The sequence below is a fragment of the Equus przewalskii genome, chromosome 4 (assembly GCF_037783145.1).
Source record: "Equus przewalskii isolate Varuska chromosome 4, EquPr2, whole genome shotgun sequence".
Taxonomy (NCBI): Eukaryota; Metazoa; Chordata; class Mammalia; order Perissodactyla; family Equidae; genus Equus; species Equus przewalskii.
In genome coordinates, this window is record NC_091834.1 from 58,099,519 (window position 1) to 58,116,070 (window position 16,552).

At 34.9% G+C, this 16,552-nt stretch overlaps 1 protein-coding gene across 1 annotated transcript in view; it reads right to left on the reverse strand.

Moving 5' to 3' along the window:
- Positions 1–16,552, reverse strand: part of SKAP2 (src kinase associated phosphoprotein 2) — a 169,797-nt gene that overhangs the window by 149,827 nt on the left and 3,418 nt on the right. Inside the window, exons 2-4 of the mRNA XM_070617565.1 lie at positions 10,058–10,163; positions 9,420–9,445; positions 1,235–1,342 (exon numbers count right to left, since the gene is read on the reverse strand). Of these exons, the coding sequence (XP_070473666.1) occupies positions 1,235–1,342; positions 9,420–9,445; positions 10,058–10,163 (240 nt within the window). The remainder of the gene's footprint in view (positions 1–1,234; positions 1,343–9,419; positions 9,446–10,057; positions 10,164–16,552) is intronic.

Genomic DNA, 16,552 nt, shown 5'->3' on the forward strand with positions numbered 1-16,552 from the left:
CTTTTGAAGATCAGGTTAGAAAGGGTAACACTCTGTTTCAGATAGTAAGTGTGACTGAAGAGAAATGTGCATCTTTTTAAAAAACAGGGAATATAAGAGAAAGAAATCTCTTCCTTTAAAAAATAGAAATTAAATGTTCACCAAAATGTAAAATTCAACATAAAATGGACATGATTATTATTGCTACACATTGTACAAAGTTCTGAATATAAAAAAAAGATTGTGTTGTTCTGAATCAGTGGTTAGAATGTTTATCACTTATGCATGTACTTGACTTATCCCTGTTCTGCAATAGACATAATTTTATACCTCATAAAAGCAATTTATGTTTCCAAAGGGAATAATCTGGGTAACATAAAATGTGGAGTGCTCTGTTGCAGGAAGCATATTTTCATTCAGCAATTGTATTTAGAGATGGAACTGCACAGTTTGATCATCATATAGTAGCAGAAGGCATTATTCATTTCTATGTCTATGTGAAACTTTGAGTACCACAAATTAATATGCATGGCAAATTTATCAATACACATTCTTAATTTATAACTATATATCACCCTTAAAAAGTCTCTATAATGCGGATGTACTCCACTGGCTATTAACAGAGAAAGCACACACTACACTAAAGTTTCACAACTTTGGCAAGTTTTTGAAAATTACTAAGAGATAAAAATTAACTTCATACTAATTCAATGAATACAAAACACTGTAATATTACTGCATAATGTGGGGCATTTTTAGGTGACAGTAAAAAAAAAAGAAAATGGGCATTAAAAGAAGCATTTGATAAAAACTTGTCTCAATGCGAGAAGGCAATGTAGGAATAATTAATTAAATATTTTATGAACTCATTTTGTATAAAGTTTTCTGAAAAAAAGAGATCAAAAACCTTTTTCATTATTTATAAAATAAATAATACAACAAGCTATTAAGCAGTACAATAAAATTAAGCAAGAATCTGATAATATTAAATTAACCAACAAATTTACTAATAATATTCATATGATGATGCAAGCACTCTCCTAAAGACTTTAGTAAAGAAAATTTCCTGGGAAAAGAAGGAACTACATACTTAGGAAAACCACTAGAGAGAGCTCTTCTGTTCCTTAAATAGTTCTGGTACAGGTAAGATAACTGAAGCCTCTGCATTTATCTGCTTTCTGACAAGACCTCTACACATTGCATTGTTTTGCGTTAGAGTGTCAAGAGGCATATTCTACGGGAAAATGTCACATACCATCAGAAGGGACTTCATCATCTTTATCATATCTTTCTGAGGCTAATGAAATAGTGTCTGGAGGCCCAGCAAAAGGGTCATCATATTCGTCCCCATCTTCTGCATCACCTATAAAAGAGTCACAGAAAAGTCTTTTACAATTTGCCATCTTAAAAAAATGTTACTTTGTCAGAAGAGGTAAATTTGACTATTAAACTCAGTCACTGTCATAGAAAAGGAAAGAAAATTTTTTGAACTAGGTAAAAACAGGTCTTATTTTAATGTATATCAACTGTGATTTAGATACAGTAAGAGTTTTTGAAGGTCAGTATACAACTGCCTATTTCCAATACAAAAGGATACAGGTTCTAAAATTATGGTGGTCTCTACAAAGATGAAGACAAAAAAGTAGAAGAAGGGTATGCATCCAAAACAAGCAAACAAATCCAAAATAAGGATAACAACAACAGAAAAGCACAACAGAGAAAATAATTCAAGTTAATACCATTTACCTACTCAACAATTTGAAAAATTATGATGAGAAATTGATAATTCAAGACATATTAACATTTTATGTTTCCATTAAAAATCACAGGATGTGGGGCCAGACGGATGGTGTGGTGCTTGCACTCATGTGCTCCAGTTTAGCAGCCTGGGGTCCATGGTTCAGATCCCAGGTGCAGACCTGCACACTACTCATCAAGCCATGCTGTGGCGGCATCCCACATAAAGTAGAGGAAGACTAGAACAAATGTTCGCTCAAGGACCACCTTCCTCAAGCAAAAAGAGGAAGACTGGCAACAGATGCTAGCTCAGGGCCAATCTTCCTCACACACACACAAAAAAAATCACAGGATTACATTAGAGTAAATCAAAAATACTCAGTTGGATTTTCAAGAGCAGGAATCCTTTATGGGAAAAACTGCTTTAAAATTTATACAAACCTTTTAAATTCAAACAAGGTGATTTATAAACTAGACACTTTCAATTTTCATTCAATGATACACAACCACTCTTTTAACGTTCTAACTAGTTTTCTACATGATTTGCAAATCCTAGGTTGGTTGGTTGGTTTGAAGTAACTTACTCCCCACAATAAAATCTGTGGGCTGGGTTTTTTCCACATATTCACTTAGAATAACTTTTTTAAAAAGAGAATGAATCAGATATTTGCTAGCCCAGTTATATATAAGCACTCATTTTTCACCCATATTCAATGAAAAAGAAAAATGTATGCTTATTACTATATCAATTACCTAACTGTTAACAATTCAAGTTACCTGTTAACAATTCAACAGAAAACCAGCTACCTCGGCATGCTGAAAATCTCCATAGGAACCCTACAGTACCTATAGTATGACTTTTAGACCATAGTTGCTGAGCAGATCCAGATAAACGCTACTAGTCTCTCCAAAAGGATATCTGCATCTGCTGACATCCATTTGATGGGTAGAAACCTATTTTTCACCTTCTTTTTGGTAGAGGAAATAGCCTCTTTCAAGATAATACTGTCAAAGTAATTTAAAAAAGCAATATTCATCTCTATTTCTTTATAATTCTGACATTTCATCAGTATTCGTCATCCTCACCCTGAAAGTAAAGACAGGGACATCTCCCATCAAGACAATAAGAGCAGAACATAGAGATGACTATCTTGTTGTCCTTCGTGATTCTACCACTAGGGCTACCATACATGGTGATGTTTCTTCCCCAACTAAAATGCCATGGAACACATACAAATACTGCTCATTCCTAAGATCTTAATTTCTTTCTTTCAAGATGTTCAAAGCACTTTTCAAAACGTTCAGTGATCCCTTACAAAATTTATTTTATGCAAAGAAGAGTGTTCTGACTTCAAATATGAGGTAAGAGAGAACCTCATAAAGTGCTAGTAAAAACATGTTTGCGCATGCAACGACAGCTCATAGATCACAAAATTCTCAGTTACTCGTAGTTCCTAGAGTACCCTTATATTCTTAAGAAAGTAAGAATTTTTATGGTATGAATTTTCCAAAAATATTTCATATCATGAACTATAAATCTTTTTGTGAAAACAAAAGTATTAGGATACTTCAAATACATCACCATAACTTAGCACTTAGCATATTACACTACTACAAATATAAGAATACAACAATAAAACCAATGAATATTTTGGAAAGGATTTTGAAAAAACACTCAGACGCTCAGGCTTAAATCTATTAAACTCTATGAGGAAATAAACAGAAAAAAATTAAAACAAAAAGTTTTGAAAATCAGAATTAGTTTATTATCCTCTGATAATATCTATGCTGTATTTTTACATGTATACCCATGTATATTCACATATATACACACATGCACACACCAATCTATATTTATAGAGATATATACACACATCAAAAAAGAGCATTATTAAAGCTATAAACTCAATAACATTTAATATGAGTTAAGAATATTCTAAAAAAAAAGAACATTCTAGACAAATTGGTCGCTAAAATGTTAAAGACACTGGTTTTTGGGTTTTTTTTAAAAAAAACACTTTTGGGATTATGTATTAAAGTGAAATTGTCTTCAACTTAGCCATTCTAAGAACTGAAGCTCATTCCAAATTTTTTTTTAAATCAGTGTGATATTTATATTTATCTAAGACAAAATAAATTAAGTACTGCTACTGGCCTCATTACTTCCCTTTTTTTTTAAGCTTCCTTTGTACTAACTGAAAGTATCTTTACTTTCTGAGTATAAGAGTAAGTATTCTTACTCTTATAAGGAGCTCTGTGGTATCCGTACAGGGTTATTCCCTTTTTAACTTGCATTAAGTTGAAAGAATACATCATTTTTCAAAGTGGTCCTCTTCATTTTACTATTGTTCCAGTGATGATCCATCCTTTTTCCTTCCCCCTAATTATTATTTTCAATCCAATAAACAGAGCTGCTGTATTATAAGGAACTTAAGTTGAACACAGGGGTCGCTGTTGAGTAGTAGAAAGCATTTTTTCTCCCCAGGGGCTGAGTATTTGCAGCTATACCTGCAAAGACTTCTATAAATTAAAAGGAAAATGTTCAACTTGTGTTTATGTAATAGAAAGCTGAACTCCAAAGCAACAATGAGCATCAGGTAAACGTATCCAATACAATTTACAGACATAATTGAAAGCATTACAGCCTAATCAGACATCAAAAAGAAAAGCATGCTCAAATGAAATGGCTACAGAATCATTAGTTGGCAGCCATTCTATTACAATCACACATAATGTCAGCGGTGCCTTGAGCCTGTGCCAATGACAACAGCATAAATTTTGCATCTCATTTCTGTGGCCATAAAATTAATGATCAGTTTAAAAATACTTCTTTGTAAAAGTTATCGCGCAAAGAAAAGACATGAATGTGTCCCTGTTATGTACTCACAAGGATAATTATGGGGTTGTTGCTCATTAATACTGTTTCTTGTTTCCCTAGAAAGGCATTTGATTTATCCCACAACTTTCAAAAGTTTAATTAACGATACAAAGTTAACAGCCTAAAAGACAATGATCCAAGACTTCCCTTCCTATAATTTCAGTGGCAACTTAAACATCACAGCAAAATCAAGGCTTAATAGCACCACAGCAGCATATTTCTCTGAAAAACATCTTTAAATTTAGAATAGTTGGGTTCAAATCACTATTAGGCATTCTTTTTTATATGGCTCACCATCAATTAACATTTTCCTAAACGTCTGGAGATGAATCCCAACAGCCAATGAACAGTCATGATCTCTACCACCAGCGAAGGTGATCTAACCAATTTACTGCTTGTTTTGTCAAATACAATCCTATTTTAAACACAAGCAGGTAAATCTTAAACTAAATAATATACCTAAAATTTAGATGATAACCATTCCCTCACATAGAGCATGAAAGACAAACTTGGAGGGGAAAATTCCTGGAGTGAAAACAAATTAATTTCTAATTCTGTACTCAGTTCACTTGTCTAAACTAATTTCTCAAGTAATAATACAAGTAAAATAGACAGAATTAAGCATTGTAACTTGCCATTTCTTAAGGCAATCTACAGTTTAATTCTTAAAACTTTGAAAGATATAGGTCATCACATATAAGATTCTCCTCGTAACTCTTCTACCATCGGAGGGCTAATGTATAGTGTGCAAATATGCAGCAGAGTTTGAAAATAAGAATACCATTTCCAAGCACTACCTCTGACATATACTTCTACTACTATAGGCCCCATAATTTCAAACATGCTCAACACATTTGGACAAAGCTAGAGATGGGGGTGGGGAAGCTGCAAGTTTTTGCTCAGATTTCATTGGGAAGCTAACTTTGAAGAGAATATATACTATGCTAGAAAGAGTAAAGGAAAGAAAACTAAACGTCATCCAAACTTCTGACTTTTCTGCCGTTCTTAAGGATCCCGTCAGAACAAATTAAAATGGGTCCCCCTTCTTACCTAACAGTCCTACTATTTTAAAAAGTAGTTTAGTCCATTAACAAACTTAATAATACAAATGAGGTCCAGGAAATTGCTTTCTAAGTAAATCTATGCATATTTAACAATATCAATGGAGTCTTGATGAAATCTATTAAACATTTTTTTTAATTAGAGGAAAAATATTTTAAAGGAGAAAAAGAGAGCTTTTTAGTTATGGCATCTAAAGGGAATTGAAAGCAATGTATTCACATTTTCTAAAGCCGTAGACACTAATATTTTACAAATTTTAAATATAGTCTCTTGAAATATTTGTCTCATGTTAATATGTATGCTCTTCTTTTAATAATTTATAATTTCCTCAAAAGTTATTTGAAAACTGAATTATAAAACAAGATTTACTTAAATCCCCTTCATAAATGAACACATATTACTATAAGATTTACGGAATGCCTACTATGTGTCATGCATAGCTATCGTCACAGTATCTTAATCATTCTATAAAGCAAATAATCATACCTAAATCATCATTGGAGTGAAACAAGACTAATATAAGAGCAAGACACAACTACAAGTAAAACTTTCTATCACATACCTAATATATATTAGAATTCTATTTCTTCTCAGTCAATAACAGTCTTTACTCAATTGGTAATACATTTTCCTTATAAAAATAATTACTTCAAGTCACACTTAAGAGACTTATGACCTTGTTATATGACAGAGAACAAATTCTAAAATAATCATAATTCTAAAATAATTCTAAAATGAGCATAATTCTAGTGCATGAAGTCTATATTCAGGAGTACACTTTAGATTAGTAGGCTATACTGCAACTAAGAACAGAAAACTAGGGTTAGATATTTACTCTCTCATGCACGATATTTGAAGGATATAAGAAGGAACTATCTACTCTAGATAGAACAGGCAATATTTCAAATGAATAAATAACAGGGCCTAGACTAAGCAAGATGGGTTCTAGTTGCTTAGATTCAAATCTTTCTAACATACGAGAAAAATTAAGGAATTTAGAAAACCAACTGATAATTTATTCTAAAGTCACAATTTGTCAGACTTCCTCAATGGAGAATCTAGACTGGCGTATATGAGGAGATAAAATGAGGACCTTAATAAGTTAAAGAAAGGAAAAGGGAAATTTTAAGCTTGCTATGGAAATGAAAATAAACAGCAAGTAGAAAACTAACTTGATGGACAAGCTTCAATATCTAGGAGCCACTGTAATAAAATAAGTTTCTACCAATACAAACCATTCTTGCCAAAAAAATGGAAATATTTTTAAAAAATCTTCTAATATCTATGCAGCTTAGTGTTTCAACAATTATATCAATTAAAATAATTTTAAGAATTGAAAAACTTCAAACTGTAAATTCTGTATTGTTAACTCTCAGGATAGGGGGTGGTATCTAGAGTGTAAAGGGAGTGGGTAAATGTGGGAGGGAAGTAAGGAAGGACGACAGACATCTGTGTACATTATACAAACTAATAACTCACATTAAAAATGAATAAATCTGAATTAATTCATTTCATTTAAGAACTCTCTACCTGGTCCTTTTTCTCCCACTAATGATATTAAATGGTATTTAACTGTCATTTAAGAAAAATAATGAAGTATAAGAAATAAATAAGAGTACAAAGGTAAAAAGGAGAAAAACAGCCTCTGTTCACTTCACTGTGACCTCATATTGACCTGAGAGAGACAGAGACAGAGAAAGAGAGAGAGAGAGAGCAGGAAAAGCAGCCAAAAGGAATTCTGCCCAGGTCTTCTTGGATGAAGACAATTCAAAACCCCAAACAGAAAATGTAAGAAAAAAAAGAAATGCAGCACTATCAAAAAATCCTTAGATGAACTGAATTTACTCAATATAGAGATTTGATAATTACTAAATTCTTACTTTAAAAAAAAAAGATGTATCTTGAATAATTACTTTGCAGCTATTAAGTCTGTACTAACTTCCCTTTGCTATTCCTAACAAGCTACAGGAATAGCCTTTTATAACAAACTGAATATCCTTTGAGGGTACATGGCATAAAATTACTCAACTTCTCATATTTCTCCAAGGTATCCATCTAATTTCTCCGTAGGCTTGCTTTCGAGCAGGCGCTCTGGGCAATTAGTTAACCCAGTACAGCAGGATTGAACTACAAATGGCTCATTCTGAGGAAAACGATTATGGGGAACCTCTGAATTCTGTGTTATTTGAACTCTTATTCTAGGTTCATTTTTCAATTTCTATCAAACACTATATAAACTTCTATTCTCTTTAGAGACAAAGAATGTATCTTAGTAATGCGATTTTAATATCCACATACCTGAACAAGTCCTAAACCAGAACACCAAAGGGAAAATTCCTACCCTACTATCGAATCATATGCAATTCTACCATGACTTCATATTATCATGCTTTCTACCTTAAAACTTTTAATGTACAAAAAATTAAGTCACAATGAGAGTTCAATAAATAATCACTAGAACAAAATATGCCTTTTAAGAAAAGAGGCAGAATCTGATATCTAACATTCCTCTATAAACAATGCACTGTATAAAAGGTTATCATAATTAAAATGCACAAATTTATTATTTCTATATCCAACTAAGCAAAATGCAACAGGATTAAACCCATAGTTTAGGATTCGTCATAGACTACAAAGAAGTGGTATTCGTGGGGAGGTGGAGTTTCCTCCTCTTCTCTTTATTTAATAGTGTTAAAAATTTTAATATGGAAAAAAATCTCCTCTCATTCCCTCCAGCACAATGATCTTGACGATTTAATGTGAAAAGAAACTGCGGTCTCCCTTTAACTGTTTGATTTCAGGTTTGTCTGGTTAAGTACTTGGTTTGCTGAAACTGTCATTACTCTCTCACTTATCAGTTGGCAGAGATACGAATTACTCTGTGGTATCTGCTAACCCCCGTTAGAAGATGCCATACCGTTTTCCCCTAAACCCAGATCCTACCTCCACATAGGTTAACTGACCTCATGTTGTGACCCTCATACCAGCATCCACAGGCTTTAGGTCATGACCTATGAATTAGCAGCATGGAAGTGAGAGCCATACCCAGCTTCCCTTACAGAACTGAAAACACGAAATAGTAGGAACTGCCTCTGCCTTTCTTGATTTGGTTTTCACTAGGCTAAGCAGCTGCCTCTCGAAGCTAAAGGAAGACAGTCAGGTGACCGCACTCTCACATATTTCATAAAAGTTAATTCTCTTTGAAAATGTCTATGACACACATTTATTCGTATCAAAAGAATCATAAGGCTAATAAAAACCAGCATTTGAAAAAGATTTTACTCATGTTCTTAAACAAAAATTGACATTTTTTAGTTTTTAAAATAATTACCCTTCAGCAACATTACCTCTGAGCACCCAGCCCTGGGCCCTCCTGCTCCCATCACAACTATAAAACCATCTCTGCAAATGGCATTGGGTTGGCATCTCACCTCTGCTTCACCAAATTATCCCATGTGTAACTGCAAGTATAGACATTTCTTAACAAACTGTTGCCGAATGTACTCTAAGAAACATAAAACCCAAGAAAGTTAAATACAGAAGATTTCTGCATTGTGCAGAAGATTGTGCAGAATCTGGATATGCTTTTTAATTTTTTTCTCAGCAGGGGGAGCTAGCACCCTCATCTTGAAAGTCTAAGTATACAATACGGAAATTTAAATTTTGATTCCAACTATCAAACTGCAGTATGTGCTAGATTATTCTACTGAAAATCTCCACAAGGAAAAAAATATATATAAGTTTGACAAGCTTGAAAATTTACCTTTGTCTTGAAATTCCTGAAGATAGCTGTAAAATAAAGCAAGAACGTTAGATTTTAAAAGGAGGGTTGACAAATCAAAACAAGGTCTAATCGGTAGCAATTGTTCGGATCTATTTTAAAATCTCTATTATAAATATACATTTATAGAAAAAACTGTTTCCTACCCTGAAATGACAATTCCAAAGGCTTATGGATTTATAATAAAAGTATTTTTAAAGACATAAAAAAGTTACAGTAATAAAATCAGGATATATCTTTAATACCTACAACTTATATTACATTTATTCATTTTAGTATCTGGAGGTATTTTCCATATTTATATTAAAATTCTCAACCTACCTATATCTTATCCAAATATCTCCTCAAATAATCAAAACGAACAGTTGGATTTTGCTAGAATGCTTAGAAAAATACACATACAGAATCAAGAACCTTCACAAAAAAAAGGGTATTATGATAAGTATGCTTGTTTTTAAAAATTAGGGTAGAAATATATTTTATCCCTTAAAAATACTTAACACCAAATAAATCAGAACATAAAAAATGTAATTCCACAATGACCAATTCTTTATTAAAATGTTAATTAAAAAATTACTTCTAAGTAAGAAATTAGTAATAAAAGGCAAGAAGTGACTTACGTAGACTTTACATCTTTTATCTTCTTAATAAGGGATTCTCTCTTTTCCTTAGCTTTCTTGGATAAATTTTCCCCTTTCAGTATGTCTGCTACAAATGTTTCAACATCTAAACCATGAAATATAAGAAATAGGATACAAATTAAAGGAAAGAATCATTTTTTGTGAAGACAAATAGGACAATGATTGTTTCTACCCATAAGTGTTACTATCTGTACAATTTGTTACAGTTATTTATCAATCCAAAGCATAACAGTAGAAGTATGTTTCAAACACTAAGTTGAACAAATCTGTTCACCACTTAGCTAATAAAATTTGTATGCTCTACTTATGCTTAGCACAGCAAATGCTATTTGGATGTTTGGCATCATTAAACCAGGAAGAAGCACACAAGTTTTAATAAACTATGCTGCCCCATAAAACAAATTCTCTCCCATAAAAGCAAGCACAGAGCTTTTATGCATGTGTTAGTATCATTTTAGAGTATTTTGTAAGTTCCTGTATGAATAGGTCATTCACAATATTACATCAATATAAGCTAATGTCTCTGGCAAGGGCCTGTTTTTCCCAGGGTAATCCATTTTCAGGTATACGGAATGGTTAATGCTTTAAAGGAAAACATTAATCCCTTTTTCTAGCCAAGATTCCCAAATCAAACCCTCCTCCTTCCTACCTGCCCCACCCACTCTGGCCAGCCAACCTCAAATAAAAAAGATAATTAGTTGTGTGGTTTTGTGTGCTCTGCTTCCTGCCTTGGTATTACTACCTGGAAATATTTCTTTAAATAAAGGAAGAAGTGGCAAAAATAGATTCATCTATTATTTAAAAATATAGTACCCAAGAGATAAGATTTCCATGACCTCACATAACATTTCCACATAGCCTCTCTTTAAAAAATTGAGTAAACTTCTAAATTATTCTGCTTTCTACTTCTCTCTAGTATAAAATTCCCACAAATCCTTACTGGTTTGATTTTATAATAGCCCCATTCTTATTGTTCATGAAATACTGTACAATTTTAATTTTATATTCAAAATTTCAAACCTCACTTTGAGATACCTAATATAAGGAATATCATAAAACATTTTTTAAAGTAGGTATGATTATAAACCATCATATTTCCTATTGAACAGATGTATGTATGTTTTACTTTCTTTTTATCTATTTTGTCTCCTAACTCACACTGATAAAAAGATGGTATCAAAACATACAATAATATGGGATGTAATTAATTTAAAGCCATATAATAAATAGTCTTTTCAACTGTACTAGTAATTAACAATTTAAAACCCAGTATTTGAGATAGAATGTTGTAATCGACTTTAAATTCTTGATTACAAAAGTATCTTGATCCAATGAGCAAAGTTGATTAAACTGTTATTCTATGCATTCATAATAAATGTGTAAAGGTAATTTTTCACTAAATCAATATGACAAGTGAAAATTAAAATTTAATCTTGGAATAATTTTTAAAAATAGCTTTCTGGTTGGAAGTCCATTAACGACTAATGTTAAAGCAAGTATCAAAACGAAATGAAAGCAAGTCACAGCTTCTCTTTCCTTCAGCTGTTCATATTTGAAGAGGAGAACATAGAGACATAATCCAGTACCAGTGCAAATTAGACTCAGACTGCTAAAGTGAGTTCAAAACAACGAAACTTATATTAAAAAAAAAAAGCGCTCTCCTCTAAACGCTTTAATTTTGTACCCAGAGGAGCAAGCCACCTTTGGACATTCAGACATTAACTAAAATGGAAAGGGTCACCGGTGTCTCTGAGATGGTCACAATAAATCTACTAAGAAAGGGGAATAAGGGAAGGAGGAGCATCTCTACTGCTGATTCTTTCTTCCAACGGGCACTCAACACTTGGGAGAACCACAGCACAATGATTGGTGAATAGTCTGCTTAATGTTACTTTCACTCAGTGTTTGTCCTTAATTCCCTCATCCGCGAGTATTTAATTGCCTATTTTACATTTTCATTATACAATCCAAGTTTAAACAAAAGGGATCTATTTTCTATCTCCGGAAGCAATAACGGAACGAATTACAGCCCGAGAGTTATTTCTTTAAAAGGTCATTTCAGATCTATAAAAACTCAGAAAACATAAAAAGCTGCAACGCGCTATATAATGTTTCCTAATACTTCCAAAAAAATTTTTTTTAAATACTGAGCCACGTAACTATTTTATGAAGAAATACTTGTTGAAAGAGCATGAGACTGCAGGAAAAATGTGTTGTTTGTTTCTTTTTTGAGGAAGAGGAGATCCAGAGATTGGGCAAGGGAAAAGATCTATCTATTTAGAGGAGTCTTAACGTATTTATTCCTAAACTTATCCCAGAGAAAGGGTTTAAGGCAACTAAAAAGATTTAATAAACATCGATTTTTAAAAAATTATTTCTCAAAGGAGACGTGGAAAACGTAGGAACTGCTTTGCTGTTTTCTTTTTTTCTTTTTTAACAAATAAGAACTTTAAAGTAGAAGAGGTGCCTGCAATCATCTTAATTTGTTGGTGCCCAGAGACTCGGTTGGTTTTTAAATTTTTGAAATTTGGGTTATTTCTTAAAATCCACACTGTGCCCATTTGTTTTCAAATCGAACGAAACCAGCCCCTCGCAGGCACAGGAGATCCTATGGACGCGCCCGCGGCCTTCGCCGGGTCCCTGAGCAAACACGGACGCTGCTCCCCCAGCGCAAAGCCAAAGGGAGAGCGAAAAAGTTACTCCGGCTTTACTGGGAGATGCTTCGGCTCTGCAGTCCGCGACATTCGACACTCGGAGTGCTAAACCCCCGGGTTTCCGTCAACCGAGCTGCGAGCAGGGAGCCCCTGGTTTGAGGCAGTGCCCTCGCCAGACAAATGGGACTAGATCTGCGGCTTTGCAGCTCAGAGCCAGGGTAATATTTCAAAAGCGAGCAATAAAAGTCCTGGGCGAATCAAGCGCTCCTCTGGCTGGGTGGAAAAGAGATTTGAAGCTTTTTATTGTGCTGTGAATAGCCCTGCAAACGGTAAAGCAGCGAGCGCGTTAGCCCTCTTCCACCTTCCTGTAGAGGTCATGTCCCTCCGTTAATATGTAGATTTCACTGACTCCAGACTGCCTGAATTCGGGGAACAGCCACAATTCGATTACAAGAAAAGGTCAGCCTGCCTCCTCGCTCGCCCCTTGGCCTGGTGAGTTAGAATTCCTCTTCCTCAGAGGGAGGGGTCTGCACTCATGCCCACTTGCTGCGGGAGAGGAGAGGCGTAGAGAAAGCGCAGTTCGGGGGTGCCCCCAACGCACCCGGTCTAACCCCTACTGCCGCCCCGCCTGCGGCCACGCAGACAGCAGATCAGCGCCGCCAGCATTTAACCCCAGAAGTAGCCCCATCTCCATCAGCCCCTGCCCCCAAGCCATCCCTGAGAAAAAAGTTATCCCAGCGAGTGTAAATGTGGTGGGGATTTTTGCTCCTATTACACCTTAACACTGTCAACAGTAAACCCTATCTCCTGGTAGGACTCTAAAGATCTGGGGGAGAGGGCCGCGGAAAACATCAGATTTACAACTGCTCTGTAGATAAACGTGAAGTTCTGAAAAAACATTAAAAGATGACATCATGCCTTGGCTCAGCAATCCTCAAGCAGTTTAAGTTAGAAACCTCCCCATAGCCATCACAACCCCTAAACGGCAAACACTTAGCACACACCAGATCACCGAGTGGTACTCCAATTTTCCTTTTTTTTTTTTTCTGTACATATGCATCCCCTACAAAAACTGCCACTCCATCTTTCCCTAGAGTCCCAAGTGGTTAGGACAGGTGTCTAACATGCACACGCGCGTGCACACACACACACACACACACAGAGGCTAACTGCTTTCTACCAACTTCCATATGGATCACACAATGAAAAGGTGAAACCACACAACATTAGAACAGTTTTTAAATTCACGCAAATAAGAAAATAAACTGTCTGCTTCTCAAGGCTGAGCACATAGCACAGGTTCCCACTCCTGAAGAAAGCAGAGATTAGACCACTTGCCCTCACCATCCTCCACCAGCAAACTGCCTGGAATATGACTTCCAGGCTGGAGGTTGTAAAAGAAAAAAGTAACACCTGGTGCCTTCTGCCTCATCCCCCCCAACTACCCAATACCTCCCTGAGGGGGCATCTACACACACACCCCCCCCCCCCCACAGAGCCTCTGTGATGGCTGAATTCTAAGGAGAGGGAGGGGCAAGAATTGGACTGAATCCACTACCATTTGCTCAGCCCCAGATCAATAAAACCAATCACACAACACCCCAAATGGCTTTACTACTTAATTCCACATCGTTCTCCACTTTATGAATTGGGCCAGGTTTCACCTTGTATTCACTGAGGGGCAATCACCAAACTTACTGTGGTAAGGATCCCAGCCAAACTTTAAGCTGGCATCAGAACAAAACGACAAGCTTTTCCTTTCTGTTAAAGCCGGGGTATGGTCTGACCAAACACCTACCGGTGAGAATGTAAAAATCAATTAAGCTGGGCACATGTAGATCAATGGGACCAAATGCCCAAAGTTGGAAAATGGTTAATTGAAAAGTTATTGATTGCTCTAATCAATGTCTTTCTCTTGATTACCTAGCACTTTTACAGGTTATGGCTAAACTGTGAACTTTTCGAACATGGAACAGACATGAACATGAACAAGCAGTTCTCACAGTACGATGGGTAAGATACGCCTTAGTCTTACGATCCAATCATCTGACAAAATTTTCGAAATTGGCTTTGGAGGCTAAATGATTTATTTTGATAGAAAGCTAGGCTGTTGAAGGATAGGGATGAACATCTTTCACCTCTAAAAGATGACTCTTGATAAATACCACCTTATAATAATCAAAATCTTTTTACCACGCATTTTCAAAGAAGCCTGAGTGAATAACACATTAGTCTGAGATTTACACTATATTCACTGTTGGGCAGCATCTATTGTAATGTGTTCAGTATGTGATTGAAAAAGAAATGTAAACTCAGTGGAATGAAAAAGATAGACTTGGCTTTAATTGAAAAAGACAAACTAAGTGAATAATGAGTATATAAAAACTAGCCTATGCCACTTTTATCACCCACATATGACACTTAATCTTAAATTTATGAGAGACAACTGAACTGTGTTTCAAATCACCAGAGGCTTTTCCCACTCTGTTGTTTCTATCTCCCTTCTAGTAATACTTTAATGCTGATAACGTAGAGATAAACCCATTTGGAAATTCTTCATATATTTCTCATTTTCTAGTACATTTAGATTCCTTTCCTAAAAGAAAACCAGTGATAATTTGGACTGAGTAGCTATAAAAACTGTGCATACTATCAAGAGCCTTATTTAGTAATGTGAGATGAAAACATTGTCAGTGGAAAGTCATGTGGAAAACAACTCAGCCAGAGGTCCCCTCCCAAGAAAAAGTAGGATATTATGTGCTTAAGATAGGCAAATAATTTTCCTAACATCACATCTTAATTCATCTATGTTATCTGACCCACACAAGATACTATACATTTCTGGTCCCTTGATTTACAAACACATATTCCTATTTCTAGAAGAGAAAATCTTAGAGGTGTCATAAACTGATTTCATTTTGAGATCAAATGTTCTCATATCGACTTTATGCTCATTAGTTATTAATACCAAAATAGGGCAGGCTTTTCTTGCTCTGTAGGAAAATCCAGGTGCTAAAGAAGTAGGTGACTATTGGTGACTCAGTAGGTGGCACTCTTCACTTTACATACTCATCCAATGCCCCAGAAGGCAGTTATGGGACACTAGATATACCACAAATAATTCTCACAGGAAAAATAAAACCAAAATGTTGACCAAATTATAAATGGAACTTTGGAAAGGTGGAAATCAAACCATATTATTCCCAGCCTTGAAAAAGTTCTGTCTCACTTTCAACTGAATTACATTCTTTACCTATTGCCCCTAAAGGAAATATAGATTATATCGTGTGAAGGTTAAAAAAAAAAAATGTACTGGAAATCCCCAATAGGGGAGAATGGAATATTTCTAATCAAGACTGCGGTGTGAAGACAATCTCAAGGTCACTTTGCAGAAACCATACAGCCACTTTGTTTATTGCTGGTTTGATTCGGTTTTGATTTTTCAGAGTACTGACAACCACTATTTTCTTTTTTTAACATGGGTTTCACTTTCTAATTTACTAAAAGGAAACTAATATCCTCTCACAGTTTTCCTTTTTAAATGTGTTATCCTAAAACAAATGAATGAGAATATCTGATTGCAAACCACTAACACTCCAGTATTCAAAGGGTGATTAAACCAATGAAAGAGCGGGTGGAGCCAGTGGTTCTAGTTGCTCTCACTTTTTTGCCTGCCTGGAGGGAAAACTCACATAAATCAAGATTATTCTTGCTGTTAGTCCTAGTCAAAATATTTGGATGTAGGAGAAGATTAAATGGAGATTTGGGAGTATCCTTTGATTCTAATTATCCAGGCTAAACCTTTTCTTCCATTGTTGTA